General features: G+C 40.4%; 2 protein-coding genes across 6 annotated transcripts; both read right to left on the bottom strand.

Annotated features, from left to right (window-relative positions):
* Positions 1-717: 717 nt before the first annotated feature.
* LOC131527016 (leukocyte elastase inhibitor-like) lies at positions 718-25,236 on the bottom strand. 3 transcript variants are annotated; one of them, XM_058755822.1, is made up of 11 exons: positions 24,990-25,236; positions 24,708-24,889; positions 17,687-18,008; positions 17,523-17,603; positions 17,166-17,269; positions 6,201-6,380; positions 2,951-3,088; positions 2,580-2,697; positions 2,260-2,402; positions 1,958-2,125; positions 718-1,849 (listed from the first exon to the last, which is right to left on the bottom strand). In XM_058755822.1, the coding sequence occupies exons 6-11, from the start codon at positions 6,366-6,368 to the stop codon at positions 1,442-1,444; spliced, it is 1,143 nt and encodes a 380-aa protein (XP_058611805.1). In that variant the 5' UTR covers positions 6,369-6,380; positions 17,166-17,269; positions 17,523-17,603; positions 17,687-18,008; positions 24,708-24,889; positions 24,990-25,236; the 3' UTR covers positions 718-1,441. The 3 variants fall into 3 exon arrangements, with proteins under 3 accessions (XP_058611805.1, XP_058611806.1, XP_058611808.1); XM_058755823.1 differs by having other exon boundaries at positions 17,166-17,196; XM_058755825.1 differs by lacking the exons at positions 17,166-17,269; positions 17,523-17,603; positions 17,687-18,008; positions 24,708-24,889; positions 24,990-25,236 and having other exon boundaries at positions 6,201-6,907.
* On the bottom strand, positions 7,461-15,512 carry LOC131527014 (leukocyte elastase inhibitor-like). 3 transcript variants are annotated; one of them, XM_058755819.1, is made up of 7 exons: positions 14,456-15,512; positions 13,940-14,114; positions 10,227-10,364; positions 9,911-10,028; positions 8,316-8,458; positions 8,034-8,201; positions 7,461-7,946 (listed from the first exon to the last, which is right to left on the bottom strand). In XM_058755819.1, the coding sequence occupies exons 1-7, from the start codon at positions 14,617-14,619 to the stop codon at positions 7,536-7,538; spliced, it is 1,317 nt and encodes a 438-aa protein (XP_058611802.1). In that variant the 5' UTR covers positions 14,620-15,512; the 3' UTR covers positions 7,461-7,535. The 3 variants fall into 3 exon arrangements, with proteins under 3 accessions (XP_058611802.1, XP_058611803.1, XP_058611804.1); XM_058755820.1 differs by having other exon boundaries at positions 15,345-15,512; XM_058755821.1 differs by lacking the exons at positions 13,940-14,114; positions 14,456-15,512 and adding an exon at positions 13,261-13,367.

Raw genomic sequence — 25,236 nt, 5'->3', positions numbered from 1 at the left:
AAAACTCTGAACTTTTGATATATGATAGCAAAGACCACTAAAGAAGGTAAAGGACTTTCGCATTTAGCTTTGGAATAGCCTTGCTGGTGATGTTTGGGACTCCAGTTTAAATCTAGATTAAGGACACATCTCGTTAGCCAAGCATTCACATTATGCATCTAATAAACTTACTCCAGTAAAATCTGAGATTATCTTTTGCTTGAAATGTTATTAACAGCCGCTATGCTAATTATTCACCATTTGCTTTTCTGCTTCTGATTTTCCTTATGTAATCAGATTCCTTTTTTCAAGTAACTAGCAAAGTAATGTATTATTTTGACATGAACAAGAAAATATCTGAGTTGCTTTTTCTAATATGTAACGCAAGTTACTGTGTTTTCCTATTGATTTACTGACACCTTTCCTGTCCCCATGTTGAGAGAAATTGGTAGTAAGTGCAGAGGCAGAGGCATTTTCTTCAGCCTGAGGCTTATTAATTTCATTCTTGGTGTGAAAGGGCCTTTACAGTCACCAAAAATATAAATTTAGATTTTTCTGTTATTAAAAATACATAAGCAAGTCCAGCCCAGGTGACAAAAAGTAATGCAAAAGTAACAATGCATTACTAAAGCATTGTAATGCATTACTTTTAAAAGTAACTTTCCCCAACACCGATCATTGCTTTAAACGTGTTTCATTATTTCTGCATGAATACACATTAAATAAATGCATGCTTTTTTTTTCAATATTTTTATTAAACTTTTCTAAAATGACAATATATGCATGCCATACATGATAAGCAACACAACCTGTAATTTTCTTTTTTATAAATGCATGATTTGTAGCATCCTAGAAATGTACATTTCTGCCATATGGACATTACTTTAAAGCAGTCAGCTCTGATAACAGATTACTCTAAATTGAAATTGAAACATTTTCAGCATAGCTGCTTTGAAATGATATGTATTGTGAAAGCACTATACAAATAAACATGAACTGATTTCTGAAAGATCATGTGACACTGAAGACTGGAGTATGAAAATTCAGCTTTTTACTGTATTTTTGATCAAATAAATGCAGCCATGGCGAGAAACTAAAATAAAATAAAAAATCTACATTATTCTAATTATTTGACCATTGTTGTTTATATTTTCCGAAACAAAAAAATACACATTAGAGAACTCTCTTTTTGTGCACTACTTGTGTTCTCTGTCAGCTCTACACGGATTCATCTGCACAAAGTGAATAAAAGAGGATATGACTCATTGTAAAAGAGAATTCCCAGCATATATTTTGCTAGTTTTTCCTAAAACTATTTAAGACAAACATACAACTGAAAGGGTCATGCTCAAAACCAAAATGTATGGCTCTAAAATGACATTACAATAAATGATGTTGGCTGAAATGTTAAAACAAAAACAATTTCTTCTTCATTAAAAACTGAAAAAAAAAATATATAATTTTAGGATGGACCTCTGAATCTGCCAAGGAAGAGGATGCTGTTAGTGGGGTTGTGCCTGATGAAGAACATGAAGGGATGATCTGCTGTGAAACTTTCTGAACTGCGGCCACATAAAAATGTAAAGCCTGCAGTGGCTGCTGCTGCCTCAGTGCCTTCCTCATTCACCTCAATAAAAGCTTTGTGAACCACTGCTGAAATGAAGAGCCCACAATGACTGCTCATGCCTGTCAGATCAGCCTTTGTTTCCTGGAACACAGAGCTCATACCCATCTCTTGCAGTATTTCTGATAGAGAGCTCTCAACCTCCAGCTTGAACTTTGGGAAATGGACTCTGATATCCATCCATGTGCCCATTTGGTCTCTTCTGGTCCAGTCAAGCAGCTTGTCAAGGGTCAACTCACTCTCCAGCTGTTAAACACACAGACATACATACTGAAAAAAAATATATACACAGCACCAAACTATTCCATAGGATTCAAACTATCCAGTTTTTCTGCTCACGGCACTTTTGCTGACCTTCAGAAGAGGGTCAGAGCCATCCTGAGTTTCGTCCGGAAGAAGGATCAACATGCTGAGCTCCTCCTGTTCATATGGTAACTCCAATACCTGCAGTTTAGACTCTGGGATGCACCTGAAGGGGAATGTCTCTTCCCGGTACATCATTTGCACAGGCCGGCTCTCATTCTGATTGAAGATAAATGTCATTAAATGAAGAAATGCGTATTATTTACAAAAATGACTTAAAAAAATTAAACACATCAACTTTATATTAATTTTTCATATGCTATTGCACCCCTGAAACAAAATGCAGATTGCACCTGGTTTATTTTAAATGGCATTTCTTTAGTGTTTCTTGTTTCAAATATGTGCATCCAGTTCCCTTTGAAGTAGATGGCATTAACCAGAACTAGTCGGGTCAGCCCATTTAACACACCCTGCTGAAGAAGATCTTTAATTTTATCTGAAAACAAAACAAAAAACAGCATTTTATTATTTATAATGTTCTGATAATTTGCATTTATACAGTCATATACTAAATATACTTTCACATATAGCCTATAAAGCAAATAAAGCTGAATGTGATTAGCCTATTATTCCCATCCACATTCTGATAGATTTGACGTTACTAAATTCTCACTCTCTGTCTGCTCTTCCACCCATTTGTTAATGAGCTGTCGTGACTCGTCAGATGCTCCAATGAAGTCCACAGCCTGAAGGTCAGCGTGGTACAGCTTCAGAGTGGAGTCCAAATACTCCTGCATAATACACACAATGAAAACGTCACATTATTACACGCAGAATAGAGCACCCTCTAATGAGCAAGACTGGAGAACAATATCAAAGATGATTGTTGTTGAATTTGATTATAAATAAAATATTTCATATTCTATTGAAGTCATTTAATTAATGTGGTTCACATGGTTCTCCAAGGCCCTCATTGCATGTGCAAGATGTGAGTATTCACCTAAACCGCAGAAGCCCTTGTCAAAATGTATGAAATGGACTCACAGGTAAGAAGCTGAAGGTTTTCTCTCCATAGAGGCGGTTGGCCAGTTTAAGAATGCAGGAGGCTGATGGACTGTTGATAGTTGAGGTGAGGGTCTCAAAATGAGAATGAACATCAGAGACCAAACTGAAGGACAAAACCTGCAAAATACATTTTACAAAACCTCTCAAAAAGCTGTGGCAGCTGTCACAAAAGGTCACATTTCATTCAGACTTATTCAATTACATTTTAAATACCCAGTCATACAAGTAGCACCTAATATGAAGAATAAAAATGATTTCAGAATAAATATATATATATATATATAGGCTATATATAGCGCCATATGCAATTCATATCAGGTGGAGTTGGGGAAAAACGCTCCCATTAAGGACTGTGTAATTTTTTTCTGTGAAACAAAAGTTAAATGTGTCCGAAATAGTTATAGTTTTAGTGATGATAACATAAATTATAACCCAATTATGAAAAATATCCAGAGTTTTCACGTTATTAAATTTGGACAATTTGTACATTCTTCTTCTATATCAGGGGTCTCCAACCCTGCTCCTGGAGAGCTACCATCCTGAAGATTTCAGGTCCAACCCCAGTCAAACACACCTGAACCAGCTAATCAAGGTGTTCACTGTTACTTGATAATTACAGACAGGTGTGTTGCAGCAGGGTTGGAACTGAAGTCTGCAGGACTGTAGCTCTCCAGGAGCAGGGTTGGAGATCCTTGTTCTATATCATATTGATATTTGTATTTAATGCCACAGTTTAATGGGTAAATTATTTTATCAGAGAGAGAAATTCAACAAACACACACACTTTCAGGCTTTTATTTGTGCACGTAACACGAGTCATGTGGAATGTGTGGTGGCTGATTCGTGGACAGAGAGTCTTTCACAGGATTTTGGCTGCATTATTCTTTACTAACCACCAGATGGCCTTGTTTTCGACACAGCTTTTTTTTTTTTTGATAAAAGGAATCATGAGTTTAATCAATCATTACTTGAAGCAAATACAAAAAATAAGTATAAGTGAAACCAAATGAGACAGCTCTTTTTCTTTGCTGACTTATAAGAGCCAAAGCATTTCAAGAGAAGAAGAGGAGCAGTGGAAGAGCACAACAAAACTGTTTACCACACTGATCTATGAAACTCTTCCCACGTTTATCACATGACATGCATATGACTTCTTTCCAGTGTGCATCCCCATGTCTCTTGAGGTCGACTTTTTTTCTTGAAGCAGCATCACATGTGAACGGCTTCTCTCCAGTGTGGGTTTTTTATGTGTCTTTTATGTTTTGCAACAGAGTCAATGAAAGTCTTTACACACTGATCACACATGATCCAGATTTTTTTTTTTTTTGCATTGGTCTGACCAGGCTAATCTCATGTAATCTCGGTTCATAACTGAATTTTTGTTCCGAGGCAAAGACAGATTTTAGTATCATGGAAAAGAAAAAAGAATGGAGGATGAAGGAAGTGGGAGTTAAAACAAGCATTTATCTAAGAAACAGTTATTATAATTATCTCAACATTTTTACTGATGGATTCAAGAATAAACAGGAATGTGTGGGAATTGGAATATATATTCCAGAATTTAAAATTAATATTTCCAAAAGACTGTCTGATCAGTTATCTGTATATACGGCGGAAATTGTGGCAGTCATCATTGCATTACACTGGGTTGAAGAGGTCAGACCTGACAGGGTGATACTATGCACAGACTCCTTAGCTGTCATAAAAAGCATACAGTCAATGACATCTGTTAGAGAAGACTTATTAATTGAACTTTATCATAGTTTGTTAAGATTACACAGGAGTGGTAAAGATATTCAGTTTTGTTGGGTGCCAGCACATGAGGGAGTGAGATGGAACGAAAGTGCAGACCAACTAGCAAAAGAGGCATTGGGAAAAGAAATATCAGTTCCAATACCACTTGGAAAAGGTGAAGGAAAAGCTGTAGTTAAGAAGAAAGGTATTGTAATTTGGCAAAAATGGTGGGAGGAAGACAAGAAAGGAAGGGGATATTATAAAATACAAAAGTCTGTTAGTATTAAAAACCATAAAGAAAGGAACAGGCGAGAAGAAATTATAATGACAAGAATGAGAGTGGGTCACACAGGACTGAATAGCACCTTGTTTTTAATGGGGAAAAGGAATAATGAGAATTGTGATAACTGTGGGATTAAAGAAAATGCTGAACATGTTATACTAAACTGTATATTGTATGAGGTGGAAAGACGGGGTTTCAAGATAGGGTTCAGGAGGCAGGGCGAGAGTGGAATATGATGGGAATACTAGGAACAGAAGGAGAGGGAGGGGGGATAATGATAGCTAGGAAAGCGTTATTTAAATTCCTTAATGACACAGGGTTAATAAGCAGAATGTGAGTACACTTAAAATGACATGATGTTACACACTCTTGTACGGTATGCACCTAAAAGTTGTTTGCAATCCGCCATTAACCAAGAGAAGAAGAAGAAGAAGAAGATTTTTTGTTCCGGACAGTCGTGTTGGTGTGAACGAGTTAACAGATACCAATCAACCAACTTCCTGTCACTCATCATTGCTTTCCTGAGCAGCAGATGTGCTAAGATGCTTTGTTTACCTTGCTGTGTTGCAGAAGTGTTGCAGAAGTGCAGCAGGCGCGAGTAGTGAAAATACGGAATGGAGTTTAATTTATATGGACTCTTAATGAGCCAAGTGGAATGGATTTGAGGAGGCAGCACAGCAGCTAAAACGCGGAATGGATTTTAATTTATTAGGGCATTCCTTAAGTGGAATGGAGTTGACTAGAAGTAAACAGACATGTTACGCTGAATCAAAGACGGTAAAAGTGAGTGGGTAAAATATCATCGCAATTAAAATTTGGGTGGGTCTTGTCTCACTCTCATACAGTGGCTCCGACGCCCATGCTTTCAGTTCAAAATCAAAAGAAAAACAAATGTATTTTACTTAAAGAAATGCAGCTTTTGTGTGTCAGTTTTAGTGTGCCTAAATCTCTAAATGTAAATAAACCTTAACAAAAATCGAAATAACAATTATACATTAGGCTATTTGAATTTCGCAGTATTTAGTAGGCTACTTCCTGTACTTTCTTTAATTGCAGTAAAAAAATCCAAACATTTTAATTCCTAAGTGGTGCGAAATTAGATGTCGACAGCAGAATTTACAGAAACTTTACAGACACAATCGAAATGCGTAAAAATTAAAGTAATAGGCCTATAGGCTACCAACAGTAGCCTAACGTGATGGATCCTCATACCTGTGTCATTTCTTTGGCAGTGTCTCCTCGGGCTCCCAAGTAGACCATGCTGAGCGCTGCGCTGATGCTCAGAGGAGAGAAGAACATGTTTTCTTCAGCGTTTCTCGCGCTCAGAGTCCGATAGAGATCCAGAGCGAAGAGACTGTTAGCACGAGAGAGACCCTCCATGACTGATGACAACTCGCTCCACAGTGCGCAGTAAATGTGGCAGCTGAGGTCGTTTGGTTCCACTACACCGCTAGTTAATAGGAAAAGTTGCTTGTTAACAGAAACTATATTTTTTTTTAGAGCAGCTTACTGTCACTTTGCTTCTTTGTGTGATCGGAGTGAATTGTATTTTGTATGAAAAGCACCCCACCCACTGACAAGGTTTCACTTCCTTCTCAATTTGACAACATCTGTTTTATGAAACACAATTATGCCTAGGGTTTCAAACTATAGTTGCTTCAAATTATAGGCTATACTTTTGACTTCACATTTATCTCTCTTTCACAGGTTACAAATAAAGAGCCAAAGTTACTAATAACATTTACATTTTTTGCCATTGATTTCTATGGGGATCTGCCATTCAGTAGGCTACTACTAGGGGTTAGTTTTATTGATGGTAACTGTAATATTATTACTGTAACTACTACCCCACACTGCACATTTTGCATGTCTCCCTTATCTGACACATCCACCTCAGGTCTTGCAGTAATGAGCTGATGTGATGAATCGGGTGTTCTCAGAGAGACAGTGCTGGGGGTGCTCCAGGACAGGTTTGAAAACCTATTAAACATTTATTCATTATTTACTCACACCTATTCCATAGTATTCCATTTTTGGATACTATTATTAATAAGCTCCTAGTAATTATTCAAAAGACACTAATAGCCATTTATATTGTATTTTACTAGTAAGATTTTTAATTTAACTCTATAGTTGACACTTGATAGTAGCTAATACTAGCTTAAAAATTATATAAAGTAGTATGAAAATAGATACTATTATATTTTAAGAATTAAATGTTAAAATGACTTGCAGTATGTTGTTGAGGAGGTCCTGTTTGTGTGTCTTCTGTTTCAAGTAAAATTCGCTGGTGCAAGCCGGGCAATGTATGGTGTGACTATATTTAACAGGCTTAAATAAAACACCTCTTTATTACAACAATCTCGTCACTGATTCAGGACGTTACAGAATGCTAAAAGCAGACTCCTTGACATTCAAAATCTAAATTTGTATAAGTGATCTGCAATAATGTAATTTGAGAAGACATACATGTATATGGTTTGATATTTAATAAACATTCGAAGAATCACACTTTTCTTCATTTAGGTTTAACAAACAAAAACATTTCTAGGAAGGACCTCTGAATCTGCCAAGGAAGAGAATGCTGTTAGTGGGGTTGTGCCTGATGAAGAACATGAAGGGGTGATCTGCTATGAAACTTTGAAACCGGACAGCACAGTCACACTCTACAATGACTGCAGTGGCTGCTGCTGCCTCAGTGCCTTCCTCATTCACCTCAATAAAAGCTTTGTGAACCACTGCTGAAATGAAGAGCCCACAATGACTGCTCATGCCTGTCAGATCAGCCTTTTTTTTCTGGAATGCAGAGCTCATACCCATCTCTTGTAGTGTTTCTGATAAGGAGCTCTCAACTTCCAACTTGAACTTTGGCAAATGAATGCCGATATCCATTTGTATGGCCATTTTGTCTCTTTTGGTCCAGTCAAGGAGCTTGTCAAGGGTCAACTCACTCTCCAGCTGTCAAACACACACAGAAAAAAAAAAAATAACATACACAGCACCAAACTAATCTAGAGCATCATCAAAACTATCCACTTTTCTGACCTTCAGAAGAGGGTCAGAGCCATCCTGAGTTTCATTTGGAAGAAGGATCAACATGCTGAGCTCCTCCTGTTCATATGGTAACTCCAGCACCTGAAGGTCATACTCTGGGATGTATCTGAAGGGAAACATTTCTTTCTGGTACATCATTTGCACAGGCCGGCGCTCATTCTAATGGAAGACAATAGCCATTAAATGTAGAAATGCATAGTACATACAAAATGACTAAAATTCAACACATGGACTTTATATTCATTTTCCACATGCTGCTGCCCTCAATCAAACCTGGTTTATTTTAAATGGCACTTCTCTAGTTTTTAATGCTGCAAATGTGTGCATCCAGGTTCCTTTGAAGTAGATGGCGTTAACCAGAACTAGTCGGGTCAGCCCATTTATGTCACAGGGCTGAAGAAGATCTTTAATTTTATCTGAAACAAAAACAAACAAAAATCAGTATCTGATTATTTACTGTATTCTGATCAGTGGCATTCAATTATACACATTTTACTTTATGTCTGTCTTTTTCACAGGTAACAAACAGCCTATCACACATACAAAGTTAATATATATATATATATATATATATATATATATTTGCAAACAAAATTATTCAACCCCCTGGATTCTAAAAAGATGAAAAATGCTTATTTGATGCTTAACAGATGAAAAAAAAATAATAATCTTATTTGCTTTAAACATTCGTGAACAAAATCACTCTAGTTTTGTGCAGAATCTTTTATTCTTTATAACCTCTAATAAACGCTGTCTGTAGAAGCTTCTGTCACCTCTCTACTGCAATCTTGACTCATTCCTTGCTTGAAAAAAAAGCTTCCAGGTCACTGATAATCTTTGGTTTTCACGTTGCCACTGTTTTCTTCAAATTCCACCAACTATTTTCAATAAGAATTAAATCTGAAGACTGATCAGGACACTCAAAACCATTCTATGACTGATCCCTGAACCAAGCTTCACCAGATTCGGATGTATCTGCGCTGTCCTGCAGAAAAGTCCATTGATCATCAAGCTTCAGTCTCTGTATCGAAGGTAGCACAATCTTTGCCAAAATGGCCTGATACTTCAAATAAGTCATGATATCCTATATATATATATATATAGCAAAATGTGCTTTTTCTCAGTTGTTTTGATCAAACTTTTTTCCCCCTTGATGATATTGTACTTTTTCTTCGATGCCCTCAAAGGTTTTCTGATACAACACATTTTAAACTTATAAGGCTGTGTAGCCATAGACTTTCTAATGTAATAATTTATTTTCTATAGCTTTTGTGAAAGCTATTTTGACTTGGCTATATTTGCTACTCAACTTTAGCACATGCATGGGCTAAATGTATGTTTAATGGCTCAAGTTAATTCAGTTTTATTAGATTTCCTAAAGGCTTAATTGTGTTTTAAAACAATTTGTACCATGCCATACATATAAGTGACTTAGAAACAGCAGTTAAAAAGGTGTTAATAATTACAAAATAATCCTATTACTCTAAAATATTAGATTATTAAAATATTAATTTATAAATATTATTTATTAGCCACTAAACTGTTATAGAAATCTGAATATCTCGGGATATTTAGAAAAGCTTACATTTGTAATTTGTAAATGAATACAGTGGCCGGGGGGGTTGAAAGGTTTTGATTGAAATTGTATATATAATTTTGGTTTATAGCTCCAACCCTAATCCAATACACCTGCCTGTTTATTTGCCTGTAATTCTTTAAACTTTTATTAGATTGTTCAGATGTGTTTGATTAGGGTTAGAACTAAAATGTGTGGGACAGTGGCCCTCCAGGAGCAGTTACACATCCCGGTTTCTAAACCTTTTATCCACAAAATCTGACCTTCACATTCTGATATAATAACTTCTCACTCTCTGTCTGCTCTTCCACCCATTTGTTAATGAGCTGTCGTGACTCATCAGATGCTCCAATGAAATCCACAGCCTGAAGGTCAGCGTGGTACAGCTTCAGAGTGGAGTCCAAATACTCCTGCAGGACAAAGTAGAGACAGTATCTCATACAAAATTTTTATAAATACATAAATAAAAAGATTTAAGATACATTCAGTGCATTTGCACATGAATACATGTTCTTCTCACAGATTAGGAAGCAAAGCATGGATTTAGCAAAGCTCATGGTGAACATCAAAGAGTCCAATTTTTAAAGACTAATGTTTAATGGACTCACAGGTAAGAAGCTGAAGGTTTTCTCTCCATAGAGGCGGTTGGCCAGTTTGAGGATGTAGGAGGCTGATGGTCTGTTGATAGTTGAGGTGAGGGTCTCGAAATGAGAGTGAACATCAGAAACAGAACTGAAAGACAAAACCTACAAAGAGAAAAACAGATGGGTAGATCTCTTAAAACCACCAAACCTTCACCCCACAATGAAAACACAACACAAATGTAAAAAAGTGAATAATTTTTTTTAAAACCATGAATATTTTTGCCATTATGGAGATTCAGATAAATTTCATGAAAATGTAGGTTATCTTCCATGCACAAACCTCCTTACTAGAGCCCTGCATTTCAGCCCAGACTTTTTTACATCCCTAGGGCCAGGCTTCAGGACAATTTTCACGTCATGGTTCAGACGCTGCACGCGGGCTGGGCCTCGGGCCTGTTTTAGGTTTCTCTTTATTTTTATATTTTAGATATCCATCAATTAGTGATGAAAAAATAAATAAATTGCTGCGCTGGTGGAAAAAACACGAGACCGTGCTGCCGCGATTGTCCAGAGCTGTCGACGGTGTTTAGTGTCCAGCAGCAGCGAGCGCAAGTGACTTCAGCGCAGCTGAAGAGTTCTGCGTTCAAATGCATGCAATAGGCTAAAGCTTGCCGCAAAGCCCCAGCAAACATAATTACCATGAATGTGTCCGGGGGAAATAGTAAGGAGATATTTGAATTATTTACTAATAAACTAGTGTTCTCTCTGAGTCCGTTTTGCAAGGATGAAGTTGCCGATCCTGACTCGCTGTCTCCTCATTAGACACGCCTTTAGAGAGAAATGCATCTTTATGGATTATGATTATAATAAAAGAGTTTTTGTTTTCGATTTTTTTTAATTTCGTTAAGTGGTCATTGAAAGCTTTCTATAGATATATTTATCATGTCTGTGAGGCATGTATTCGCTCAGCTTTGGTTCATTTTTGTGAAGCGCTCCTGTTCAAGACCAGATGGCAGAAAGCGCGTCATGTTTGTTTTCTTTGTTTTATAAAAGCACAACGTTTTTTGATATTGTGAGTGCACACAAATAAAAGTAGACCCTTTACAGTTCCGAATGATGTATTACTCTTACCTTTATCAAAAAAAATTAGAAACCTGACTCGCTGTCAAGGCAACCAGTAGTGGGAACGCCCTCTAGCTACCCACATGCTCTTGAATTGAATGAAATTAGGCTTGTTTGAGATGAGCAAAATCTGTGCAGAACCGATCACCGGTGATCACCGCGAGGTGCATGCCGGTTAGAAAAGTGTCCGAGTTACGTCCGCCTTGCTCTGATGTCATGCTGACATGTGCCAAAAAACTCTCGCGAAGTCGAGGCGGCTGTGTCGGATTGAGCAGTCACGCGCAGTTGCTCTCCACCGACTGCGTTTATCACAAGCATGATGGGAAACTGACGATTTACTGACTGATGACACAGCTTAAAGCTCATTGGTTCAGACAACCATGATGCTGTGTTCTCTTCTAAATAAAAATATTTTTTAAATCTGATTTCATGCGATTATGTATTTAAATTATGCATGAATATTTCCAAACACTATGACAGTGATCTCTGTGTGAGATATGTGATTGTTGTCATATTTCTATAAAAATCTAAAATACATGTTTGTATTAAAGTAAAAATGAATGATAAATATGCCTTTCGTATGGAATTAAACAGCAAGCAAATAAATTAATAGCTTTGAGTGTCTTTGTCATATTTATTTTTATATAAAGGCAACAGAACTAAAATCATATCATGTTTATCAGCAGCACAGCATATGAGTGAGAATAAGGCGATATCTGCCTTTGATCTCGTAGGTATCTGTTCCACTTCGAGAGGGCAGAACTGTCCAGCCGTTTCTCAAACGGAAGACTGCATCCTCCGGAGGTCGCATTTGTAGGCTGCATTCGTCATCAAGCCTGGTTTATTTCAGTTAACTGAGCATTACATTCGTGAGTCATAAGCATATTACAACAATTTAGGCTTAACTAAGAATAATGGTCAAATTTATAACTGTTAAAATTCGTATGCAGCCTACAAATGCGACCTCTGGAGGATGCAGCCTTCCGTTTTAGAAATGGCCTCCGTCTTGGCTGCGCTTATTTCACTCCTCGCCTCACTGCAGCCGCCTACATTTCAGGTGAGGTGAGGCGCATCTCAAACAAGCCTATTCCCGAACGCGTTTTTGGAATCACATAGCCTACCTCCAGTATGCAAAGTTTGGGGTTAATCAACCCAAAGTTCAGGGTTTAGCTAAAGGTAAGTTAACCGTGGTTTCTGGAATACACCCCAGGCCTGCAACAATGGGGTCGATGCATGCGTGTGTGTACGCCCACAAACAAATGATTAGTTTGAGAGGTTTTTGAAATTTTACTGCTTAATGTATGTTTCTTATTTGCACTATTGATCACTCTGTACATAGTCTGTGATACATAGGTTAGTGACTGACATTTGATACTGATATTGCTCAATATTTGAAAAAAAGTCACACAGAGACACCTGAAGGTGAACAGCTATTTTAACCGTGCAGGTTTCTTTGTGAGGTTTGGTTAGCAGTGACTGAAACGCAGCTTTACACACAACTGCCAGTCTGCATGAAGAGGATCTTGAGACTCCAGTAGCTTCAAACATCTGTTTGCTGCTCAGCAGTGGCTTTTTTACAGCTGGAATTACAATACAGTTCATTTGTTTGTCAAAAACTTTCCTTAATAAATCTTTATCTGACCAAGATCTTCTGTGCTCTAAGTCACTCACAAATCTTTTGACAGTTCAATAATTTCCATTTGCTTTTCGCAAAATATTGTTTGTTTTGATGCCTTTCGCAAGACATAGACACAGGTGAGTTTCTCTTTACTACTCGTTAGGTTTCTCTAACGTTATATGCGACTCGAGTCACTCAATCGAAGGTAATCCTGTCAGATCGTCCATCAATGAGCACAGGGTCAGCCAATCTGACTTTGTCCGTTAAAGTTAACTTATTTAAATAACAATAATGGTCCTGCACAGTGAGTGACCTTACATATGCAGATAAAATCGTATTTTCTCCAGCCATTGTTAAAAAAACAAAGTAAACAAACTTCATAGCTAGCGTTATTGAAGCGGCCAGTGGAATCTTTCTGCCTCCAGCTAAGCCCCGCCCACAGAAAAACGTCACATTGTTTACTAACAGAAAAAGGGTCTATACTAGAGAGGAGTGATAAACTGAATATTTTGTAGAGAGAGAAAAACAATATAAGCCCAATAGAAACCATCACAGAAATTCCAATGGTTTCCATTAAAATACCATTATAAACCATTAGCTTTTTTCCAGTAAAACCATCACAAAATTCCTTTTTGTAGTGTGTTTTGGGCATTTTTCCAACAGGATTTAACATCCAACCAATAGAATCCGTACCAGTAGAAACCATTATAGTTTCCATTAAAACCAATACAATTCCCATTATAACCATTAAAACATTACATTTTCTATTGTGTTTTGGGCAGGGCTCTGTTGTTTTTTTCAGCAGTTACCAGAAACCGGTTCTCCACACTAACAGAACTGGCGATGGGTAAATCATAGGGGGCGCTACACACAACTAGTACTTAGTTTTTGCCTCATCATTGCTAAATATCAGTAAACATGCAGTGGTATGAATTACACAAAAACTTAAAACGGAAATGATTAGGAAATGTTCTGTCAACTTGTCAGTTCCTCATACCTTTGTCATTTCTTTAGCAGTGTCTCCTCGGGCTCCCAAGTAGACCATGCTGAGCGCTGCGCTGATGCTCAGTGGAGAGAAGAACATGTTTTCCTCAGCGTTTCTCGCGCTCAGAGTCCGATAGAGATCCAGAGCGAAGAGACTGTTAGCACGAGAGAGACCCTCCATGACACTGCTGCAAATAAAAACCCACCTGCTGTGATTGAAATAGTTTATGCAACTATCGTGCAAATCATTAGCCTTGAACGTGTTTTAAATATATTGTTTGACGATTGTTAATTATGTCTTTTCCCCGCAATTAGGTTTTCCTTTCTTTTGTTCTGGGCTACTGCTGTAGCGCGTAATTTTTAGTAAATGTATAATAACAGCTGCCTTTATAAACCCCTTTCGTCATATGCAGCTCTGATCATCTGATATGTTGCCTGGGCTTGACACGCCCACACAATAGCCTGTTCAGCAGAATTCTTTACTAAAACAGCTCAAAAGTTGGAAAAACGATGTAACAAATGTGGATACCAGTAAAGAAACAACAGACGGGACGAGACCCAAATGACAAGACAGACACGAAGAGCTGCATTCATGTTGTTTATTCCTGTGGCCTGATATTTCCTTGACGGTGCGCATTTATACCTACACGTGTAATTACATAAAGTCGCCAACAGAGGTCTCAAAACCATCATTAGTGGAACCAAAACAAACCAAATCTGGTGAAAATGCAAACCTTGTTACATGATAGTTTAACATTTGTCAAATCTTGGTTTATATGGTCTCAGTCAGTCTTTGTTGGCCAAGTAGAAGTAAATGGTAACGTAGTGTTTCATGATCTTTGTCCCTGTGCCATCTGAGACAAACATACTGTAGGTGCAGAAAATGTTTGTCTTTTATTTTGTATTGTGATTATGTATTTCCGTGTGTTTGGTCGCATGGGTGCAGGTGGATATTTACTTGGTTGTGTTTTCTGTCTGGCCTGCTTAAGTAGAGAGGGGGTGAGTTGCAGGAACACTCACTTTCTTTTGACCATTCTAGTTGTTTTTAAACCTTCTTATTTGTTCATGAATTTATACATCTAAAGGCATTTATTTATTACGCTGTGTAAATAAATGTTCATAGAAGGTGAATGCATGGTAATGTGTCATGGATTTCTTTTCCTTAGCCTCTCAGCTGCTATAGACTTTCGCTATACACATAGCCTAGCATGTTCAAAATGTTTGTGTGGTTAATGGACTCTGATATCCATCCATCTGACCATTTTGTCTCTTCTGCTCCAGTCAAGCAGCTTATCAAGGGTCAACTCACTCTCCAGCTTTCAAACAAATACATGATTAAAAATAACATACACAGCACCAAAGTATTCCAAATGATCAAAAACTCTCTTTCTTTTATTGATCATGCCACTTTGGCTGACCTTCAGAAGAGGGTCAGAGCCATCCTGAGTTTCATTTAGAAGAAGGATCAACATGCTGAGCTCCTCCTTTACGTAAGGCAACTCCAGCACCTGCAGTTTAGACTCTGGGATGCACCTGAAGGGGAATTTTTCCTCCTGGTACATCATTTGCACAGGCCGGCTCTCATTCTATTTGTAGACAAATGTCAACAGATCCAAATTGACTTCTTAAATTCAAGACAAGAACTTAATATTATTTTTCATATTCACTTCTGAAACAAAATGCAGATCATACCTGGTTTATTTTAAATGGCATTTCTTTAGTGTTTCTTGTTTCAAATGTGTGCATCCAGTTTCCTTTGAAGTAGATGGCATTAACCAGAACTAGGCAGGTCAGCTCATTTACCACACCAGGCTTAAGAAAATCTTTAATTTTATCTGAAGTGAAAAACAAACAGTATTTCATTATTTATAGTGTCATATACTGTACATTTTGCTTCACTTTTTTGTCTTTTTTACAGTTTACTAATAGCCTACCAATTTCAGTTCTCTATTACACCTATAAAGCAAATATAATTCTGATTTCAGCTCAAACCCTAATCAAACACACTAGCTGATACATTTTTAAGTAAACCTTTATTAGATGGTTTAGGTGTGTTTGATTAAGGTCTGAACTAACATCTGCAGGACAGTGGCCCTGAAAGAGCAGAATTATGCATCCCTCTTTTAATTCTTGCCATCCACAAAATTTCTCTTTAAAATTCTGATAGGTTAAATGATTATCTTCTCACTCTCTGTCTGCTCTTCCACCCATTTGTTAATGAGCTGTTGTGACTTCTCTGATGCTTCTTCTATTCTTCTCTCATATAAGGATGAATTTAGCAATGCACACAGAGAGCATTAAAATGTCTCCCTGAAGGCAGAATGGACTCACAGGTAAGAAGCTGAAGGTTTTCTCTCCATAGAGGCGGTTGGCCAGTTTGAGGATGTAGGAGGCTGATGGTCTGTTGATAGTTGAGGTGAGGGTCTCGAAATGAGAATGAACATCAGAGACAGAACTGAAGGACAAAACCTGCGAAAAGAAAGACAGATGGGTGAACTATGAACTATTTAATCAAGCACTGCATTAATGTACAATCTAATACACGACCAGGAATCACCATTACTTATGTTGCTACACAACTAGTATTAATTCATCATCAGTTCTAAAATAGATATAAATAACAAAAGTGGTATGATTTACAGAAACTTTACAGACACAAACAGAATTAGATGTATAGTAATAGCGCCAGTGGTAACGTGTCGAATCCTCATACCTTTTCCATTTCTTTGGCAGTGTCTCCTCTTGCTCCCAAGTAGACCATGCTGAGCGCTGCGCTGATGCTCAGAGGAGAGAAGAACATGTTTCCCCAGCATTGCTCTTGCTCAGAGTCCGATAGAGATCCAGAGCGAAGAGACTGTTAGCACGAGAGAGACCCTCCATGACTGATGACACTGCGACAAATAACAACCAAAACATTAGTTGTGATTAACAGTTTATGCTGCCATCTTGCTAATCACGCTTGAAAGAGTATAAAACATTTTATTTTACGTTTGTTAATTATGGAATTTTACAGTAAATTAATCAGCTGTTTTGTTCGACAGCTCAGCATTTTTCCAATAGGATTTAACATCCCACCACTAGAATCCATCACATACAAGTAGACACCATTATAGTTTCCATTAAAACCAATACAATTCCCATTATAACCATTAAATCCATTACATTTTCTATTGTTTTGGGCAGGGTTCTATTGTTTTTTTCAGCAGGGAATTTAGAGATTTATAATTAAAATACTTACAACAAACAACAGGGTAAGTTCAAATGCCTTAGCTATCGTGAAAAAAGCAAGAAATGTAAATAAGAGAAGCTAGCCTTTGTTTTCTTTGACGATCTTTAATTTTCTCTGGAACAAAAAGCAGTATTTCATTATTCATATTGTTCTGGACATTGGCATTAAATCATCAGCTGTTTTGTCTCTCACAGTTAAAATAAAAGAACAGCAAAACAGTGCACTGTAAAACATATTGTGGTTTAACTTTTTAATGAATTTCATGGAAAATTTCATATATCACATATAGAGTACATCAATTTTGTCTCACCACAGTTCAAGGTTATTCTGATCCTAAACTTTACCATCTACATAATTTCATACTCACATTCACATTCTGATCAGTTTAATGTCATTAAACTGAACAGAACTAGACTAGTCCTCCCATTTACCACAGAAGACTTTTTATCTGAAGTGAAAAACATACAAAAAAATAGTTTTCATTGTTTATAGTATTCTATATATTTCTTTGATAAGATATTAACTGCTCACTCTCTGTCTGCTCTTCCACCCATTTGTTAATGAGCTGTCGTGACTCGTCAGATGCTCCAATGAAGTCCACAGCCTGAAGGTCAGCGTGGTACAGCTTCAGAGTGGAGTCCAAAAACTCCTGCAGAACAAAGTAGAGAAAGTGTCTTAAAACACATAGAGAGCATCAAGATATCTATTGTTTAAGCCAAAATAAACTCCCAGGTAAGAAGCTGAAGGTTTTCTCTCCATAGAGGCGGTTGGCCAGTTTGAGGATGTAGGAGGCTGATGGTCTGTTCATCGTTGAGGTGAGGGTCTCAAAATGAGACAGAATTGAAGGACAAAACTTGAAAAAAGAAAAACAGATTGGTGAATCTCACATAATCTATCCAGAACATGTATATGTGACACTTCACCCCAAAATCAAAAGAAAACTCATTTATGTTGCTTGAAAACAAAGCCCTTTTGGCAATCATTAATGATTTTTGCCCTGTGCTCAATTGTCATGAAAAGAAAATTTTCTCACTACCACTTCTAAATCTCAATCTAATGCAAAAAAGCCTAATTACTGTAATGCAAAAAAAAAAAAATAATAATAATAATAAAAATAGATACAAATAAATTATATACGCTCTCAGAAAAAAAGGTACAAAAGCTGTCACTGGGACGGTACCCTTTCAAAAAGTACTAAAATGTACCTTTTAAGTTACTAATATACACCCTAAATAAGGTGAAAGAGTTTCTGTGAAAGCATTTGAACATTTTTTTTCAGAGAGTGTATTATTTAAAATGTTTAGCATTTATGAACCAAGTACAGGTGTCACAAACAGAGAAGTGAACCAAGAGATGAGAGCCAGGTTACTGTTCCGTAAGTGAACCGTAGACCGGACGATGAATTTTAGAGAGTGTGGGTGCTTTATGGGAGTGCTGATGAGGGTGCCCAAGTGCAGGTGATCAGAAGTCAGGTGACTGTGATCTAGTGATTGCAGTTGATGACGGTGACTGTGACTCTCTGACACTACCCCCCCCTCCAGGGGCGGCTCCTGACGCCCTTACCCGGCGACGGGGGCGACCTCGGCCTCTGGGTGCGGGACGATCGGGATGATTGTGATGGAATTCCTGCAGTAACATGGGGTCAAGGATGTCGTCCCGGGCCACCCAGGATCGTTCCTCCGGTCCATAGCCTTCCCAGTCCACTAAGTACTCCAGTCTGCCTCCCCGTCGCCGTGAATCCATAATTTCGTGTACTTGGTAGATGGATGGCTGCTCAAGTATCTCTGGAGGAGGAGGCTCGTCCGGCTCGTGTTGGTCTGGGGTGAGAGAGGAACAAGGCTTTAGTAGTGACATGTGGAAAGTGGGGTGAATTCGATACTTGGGGGGTAGTTGGAGCTGGTATGTCACTTCGTTGATCTGCCTCTGGATCTTGAACGGACCGATGTAGTGGGGACTCAGCTTCTTACAGGGCAGGCGGAGTCGCAGATCTCGGGTGGAAAGCCATACCCGATCCCCTGGGTGGTAAATGGGATTGGGAGCACGTTGGGCATCTGTGAAGGCCTTATGTCTCCGCACTGCCCGTTGCAGGTGGATGTGCGCTGAGTCCCACACTCTCTCGCTCACCCGGAACCAGTGGTCTACAGCTGGAACCTCTGATGGCTCTCCCGTCCACGAGAAGAGTGGTGGTTGGTAGCCGAGTATGCACTGGAACGGTGTTAGGCCGGTGGTGTTTTGCCAGAGGGAATTTTGTGCATACTCGGCCCACAGGAGAAAACGGCTCCAGCTGTATTGATCCTCTTGACAGTATGCCCGGAAGTAGCGTCCGAGTTCCTGGATCTTCCGCTCAGTATGGCCGTTTGTCTGGGGATGATAACCTGAGGACAGATTTACTGTAACTCCTAATAGGCGGAAGAATGCTTTCCATACGTGGGAGATTAATTGAGGTCCATGGTCTGACACAATGTCTTCGGGTATCCCGTAATTCCGAAAGACGTTGTGGAACAGGTGTTCAGCTGTTTCCATTGCAGTGGGCAAGCCGGGGAGAGGAATAAGCTTGCATCCCTTGGAGAAACGGTCAACCACCACAAGGATACAGGTGTGGCCATCGGAGTCAGGCAGATCGGATACAAAATCAATTCCTATATGGGACCATGGTCTACGTGGAACGGGGAGAGGAATGAGCTTGCCCACAGGTAGTTGTCGGGGAGTAGAGGACATGGCACAGACTGAGCAACTGCAGACGTACTTGATGACATCACGGGACATACTGGGCCACCAGTACCGAGCTTGGAGGAGCGAGAGGGTCCGCTGTCTGCCTGGGTGTCCAGAGCCCGGTACAGAGTGCACTGAGCCCAGAAGGGATTGCCGCAGGGAAGAAGGCACGAATGTTTTCCCTTCTGGGCCTCCCAGCGGAGCAGGTTCAGTGAGGGTGGCGACTCTGATGTCTTCATCGATGTCCCAGATAATGGGGTTAACTATTAGGGCTGGAGGGAGAATAGGTTATGGATCTGAGGGAGAGTCTGGTGAGTGGAGAGGGCATCTGCCTTATTGCGATTTCCGGGACGGTAGGTGATGGTGAAATGGAACCGAGTGAAGAATAGGGCCCAATGGGCTTGCCGGGGATTGAGTCGTCTGGCTTCATGGAGATATTGAAGATTTTTGTGGTCTGTAATGACAGTGAAGGGATGGTTGGCTCCCTCCAACCAATGTCGCCACTCCTCTAGGGCTAACTTAATGGCCAGTAGCTCCCTATTGCCGATGCCATAATTCTGCTCCACTGGGGTCAGTTTCTTCGAATAGTAGGCGCAAGGCTGGAGGCTGGGAGGCTCACCATATTGCTGGGACAGCACGGCCCCAACTCCGGTGGTGGAGGCGTCCACTTCCACTATGAATGGTAAATCAGGGTTGGGATGGCGGAGGATGGGGGCCGTGCTGAATGCGGTCTTGAGGTCTTTAAAGGCTTTGTGGGCGTTGGAGTCAAAGGACAGGGACTTGGGCTTTCCTCGGAGCAGGGTGGTGAGTGGTGCAGAGTAGACTGAAGTTTTTAATGAAACGGCGATAGAAGTTGGCAAATCTCAAGAATCTTTGGAGTTCCTTAACTGTTTGAGGAATGGGCCAGTTGGAGATTGCTGTTACCTTCCCCTGGTCCATCTGGATTCCCTCCTTACCGATGATGTAGCCGAGGAACTGTACCGTGGGGCGATGGAATTCACATTTTTCTAACTTGAGGTAGAGATGGTGTTGTCGGAGCTTTCGAAGGACCTGCGCAACGTAATGGCGATGGTCGGCCAGGTTCCGGGAGTATATCAGGATGTCATCGATGTAAACTAACGAAGTGATTTAGAAACTCCCGGAACACCTCGTTCATTAATCCCTGGAATACAGAAGGGGCGTTGGCAAGGCCATACGGCATCACCCGATATTCGTAGTGACCGGAGGGAGTAATAAAGGCTGTCTTCCATTCGTCACCTTCCCTGATCCGAACGAGGTTGTAGGCGCTGCGCAGGTCCAGCTTCGTGAAAATGTGGGCCCAACGGAGTTCCTCGAGAGCGGCCGGGACCAGGGGAAGTGGATAGGGGAGCTTAACTGTCTGGGAGTTCAGGGCACGGTAATCAATACATGGCCGCAAGCCCCCGTCCTTCTTACCCACGAAGAAGAAGCTGGATGCCGCTGGAGAACTGGATGGCCGGATGTACCCCTGTTTAAGAGCCTCCTCGATGTACTCCTCCATAGCCTTGCGCTCCGGGATGGACAGTGGGTATACTCTACCCTTGGGGAGTTTATACCCAGGCAGCAGATCTATGGCACAGTCCCATGGCCGATGTGGTGGTAACTGCGTAGCTGCCTGCTTGCTGAAGACATCCTGGAACGCCTTATAATCAGATGGGATCGTGGGAACTTCGGCAGATTCTGGACTTTCAATCCGCGTGGAGGCGACTCGAAGCTCGGAGGACTTGAGAGGTGGTCGTGGAATTTCCTTGAGACAATGTTGATGGCACCATTCGCTCCAGCGAATTACCTTACTTGAATCCCATCTGATTTCCGGAGAATGGAGTATGAGCCAGGGGCGTCCCAGGATGATATCCACGGTGGAGCCCTCCACTACCAGAAACTTGATTTCCTCCTCATGTAGAATTCCGATCTTGATCTTCATCGGAGGAGCTTCATACTTGACGTGCCCACGTCCTAGCGGCTTTCCATTGATCATTTCGACTCGGAGCTCCTGGGCACGTCGTTGGAGGGACAAGCATAGACGATCGGCGATGTCTTGGGAGATGAAGTTACCCGAGGAGCCCGAGTCGACCAGGGCAGAGGCTAGAACGGATTGAGTAGGGGTGAGTAGTTGTACCGCGATCACAGAAAGCTTGGAGATTAGGGGATTTATATGAAGTGTACTCACCGCAGGACGTGGGGGCTTGATGGGGCAGGCCTTGATGAAGTGATCGGCTGAAGCACAATAGAGACACATTCCTGATGTTAAACGGCGTCCTTGTTCTCGACTGGAGAGACGGGCTGTGTCAACTAACATCGGCTCTGGTACTGGAGGCGTGGTGGCGGGTGAGACTGGCTGGTGCGTGGCTTCGGGGTTATCGCAGGCGGAGAGGCGTTGGGAGATTCAGTTGGCTCGTTGCATAAAACCTTCTGATCCCAATGAATCATCATATATTGCCATCTGCCTGCGAATAGTAGGTTCCAACCCTTGACGGTAAGCACTGATGAGTGCAGTCTCGTTCCATCCACTAGAGGCCGCCAGAGTGCGGAACTGTAGCGTGTACTCCTGAGTAGAGGAAGTGCCCTGACGCAGGCGCAGAAGTTGATCCAACACCGAAAGCGCTCCGGTAGCTGATCCAAACACCTTCTTGAAATGACGAGTAAATGCTTCATAGCAATTAATTATGGCAGTATTGGCGTAATTAACTTTAGCCCAATTTAATGCTCGACCGGAGAGAAGGGAAATTAAGAAAGCTACCTTGGAGCGCTCGGTGGGAAACTTTTGTGGTTGCATTTCTAGGTAGAGCGCCATCTGAAGTAAGAAGCCGCCACACTCAGCCGAATCACCCGCATAGGCAGCTGGTAGTGCCATGGGACTGGCAGAGGCAGATTGGGGCGATGGCGGTGGTAGAAGTGAGGCCCGCAGAGTGTTGACCAGCTCCTCCAGGATCTCCGAGGGTGATGAGGGCCGGGGATCCATGCTGGTGACGGTGTTGGTCCGGTCTTCTGTCACAAACAGAGACGTGAACCAAGAGTGAGTGATCAACAATGATGTTTATTAACAGAAAGTGGAATCAGGATAATAACATGCGTCAGTGGATGAGTGAGAGTTCGTGTGGTCCGTCAAGGGGATGAACTGGGTTTGCTGATAACAGATGAGTTTCCGATGGAGAACCAGGGAGCCTTGTAATCTGCCACGGGGAATCGTTGGAGAGACTGGGGAGAAAAACTGCACAGCAACTGGAGAGTAAACACACAGGTTAGAATGATGAGAGCCAGGTTACTGTTCCGTAAGTGAACCGTAGACCGGACGATGTGTGTCAGAGTGTGGGTGCTTTATGGGAGTGCTGATGAGGGTGCGCAGGTGCAGGTGATCAGTTTGTGGCACTGCTGAGGTGGTATGGAAGCCCAGCTTTCTTTGACAGTGACCTTCAGGTCATCTGCATTGTAGGGTCTGGTGTCTCTCATCTTCCTCTTGACAATAGGTCAGGCGAGTTTGCTGGCCAATCAAGCACAGTAACACCATGGTCATTGAACCAGCTTTTGGTACCTTTGGCAGTGTGGGCAGGTGCCAAATCCTGCTGGAAAATGAAATCAGCATCTCCATAAAGCTTGTCAGCAGAAGGAAGCATGAAGTGCTCTAAAATTTCCTGGTAGATGGCTGCGTTGACTGTGGACTTCATAAAACACAGTGGACCAACACCGGCAGATGACATGGCAGCCCAAATCATCACTGACTGTGGAAACTTCACACTGGACTTCAAGCAACATGGATTCTGTGCCTCTCCACTCTTCCTCTAGACTCTGGGACCTTGATTTCCAAATGAAATGCAAAATTTACTTTTATCTGAAAAGAGGACTTTGAACCACTGAGCAACAGTCCAGTTATTTTTATCCACAGCTCAGGTAAGACGCTTCTGACGTTGTCTCTGGTTCAGAAGTGGCTTGGTAGCCCTTTTCCTGAAGACGTCTGAGCGTGGTGACTCTTGATGCACTGACTCCAGCTTCTGTCCACTCCTTGTGAAGCTCTCCCAAGTGTTTGAATCAGCTTTGCTTGACTGTATTCTCAAGCTTGTGGTCATCCCTGTTGCTTGTGCACCTTTTCCTATCCAAATTCTTCCTTCCAGTCAACTTTGCATTTAATATGCTTTGATACAGCACTCTGTAAACAGCCACACCTTTCAGTAATGACCCTCTGTGAGTTACCCTCTTTATGGAGGACGTCAATGATCGTCTTCTGGACCATTGCCAAATCAGCAGTCTTCCCCATTATTGTGGTTTCAAAGAACAAGAGTTACCCGGAATTTATACTGCAGGGATGGTCATTAATTGAAACTCAAATGTAAATATTCTAATATTTTGAGAGATACTGATTTTTGACTTTCATGAGCTGTAAACTCTAATCCTCAAAATTAAAACAATTAAAAAAAAAATGTTTTACTTTACATGTAATGAATCTAAAATATATGAAAGTTTCACTTTTTGAAATAAGTTACAAGAAAAAATTAACTTTTTCACGACATTCTAATTTATTGAGATGCACCTGTAAGTACTACAATGTAATGAGATTCAAAATGGAGAAAAACGGGAATTACAAAAACAAATTTTTTATTTTGTCCATGAAAAATACTTTAATTCCATGTAATATTAGTCTTTGTGCATCATTAGTGCTAAATCAGACATCAGTATCAGTTCTCTAACGTACTTTCAAATTTGATTTAGGCCTACTTCGTTCGATTAGACACAATCAAAATGAAAGTGATATTACTAGTGATAAAGGTTTTTTATTTTATTTTATTTTTTTTACTAGTGCTAAAAGTAACGTGTCAGTTCTTCATACCTTTTCCATTTCTTTGGCAGTGTCTCCTCTTGCTCCCAAGTAGACCATGCTGAGCGCTGCGCTGATGCTCAGAGGAGAGAAGAACATGTTTCCCCCAGCATTGCTCTCGCTCAGAGTCCGATAGAGATCCAGAGCGAAGAGACTGTTAGCACGAGAGAGACCCTCCATGACTGATGACACTGCTGCAAATAAAAACCCCAAAACCAGCTGTGATTAAAATAGTTTTTGCAACCATCTTGCAAAACACTGTTAGGCGCCACGAGTGTAAATGTAGCATTTTACGTTTCTTCAGGATGTCCTTTCGCAGTGATTCGTTTGTTTTCTTCTTTGGTTCGACAGCTCAGGCCGTTCAGAGCTGTGTCCAACTGCACACGTTTATAAAGTATTGTCACGTGTTCAAAATGTTCACTGGATTTTTAAAAGATGTGGTTATCATAAAAACCTTTAATAAAAATAGCCCTATGTTTAATGTTGTTATGAAGCTCTTGCTGTATGTTGCAAGAGGCCCCGCCCTGTGTGTTTCCGCAGT

This window comes from Onychostoma macrolepis, chromosome 20 (assembly GCF_012432095.1).
Source record: "Onychostoma macrolepis isolate SWU-2019 chromosome 20, ASM1243209v1, whole genome shotgun sequence".
Lineage (NCBI taxonomy): Eukaryota > Metazoa > Chordata > Actinopteri > Cypriniformes > Cyprinidae > Onychostoma > Onychostoma macrolepis.
The sequence above is the reverse complement of the archived record's forward strand: the minus strand, read 5'-3'. Positions and strand labels throughout refer to the sequence as shown.

What these genes read in the sequence shown, in the direction of transcription:
- LOC131527016 (XM_058755822.1), bottom strand. Translation starts at nt 6,368, where the DNA reads ATGGAGGGTCTCTCTCGTGCTAACAGTCTCTTCGCTCTGGATCTCTAT. An exon ending in GGTGGAAGAGCAGACAGAGA is followed by an intron (nt 2,403 to 2,579) that starts GTGAGAATTTAG and finishes TTTTGTTTTCAG; the next exon opens with ATAAAATTAAAGATCTTCTT. An exon ending in TGCCATTTAAAATAAACCAG is followed by an intron (nt 2,126 to 2,259) that starts GTGCAATCTGCA and finishes ATCTTCAATCAG; the next exon opens with AATGAGAGCCGGCCTGTGCA.
- LOC131527014 (XM_058755819.1), bottom strand. Translation starts at nt 14,619, where the DNA reads ATGATGGTTTTGAGACCTCTGTTGGCGACTTTATGTAATTACACGTGT. An exon ending in AAACCTTCAGCTTCTTACCT is followed by an intron (nt 10,029 to 10,226) that starts GTGAGTCCATTA and finishes TTTGTCCTGCAG; the next exon opens with GAGTATTTGGACTCCACTCT. An exon ending in TGCCATTTAAAATAAACCAG is followed by an intron (nt 8,202 to 8,315) that starts GTTTGATTGAGG and finishes GTCTTCCATTAG; the next exon opens with AATGAGCGCCGGCCTGTGCA.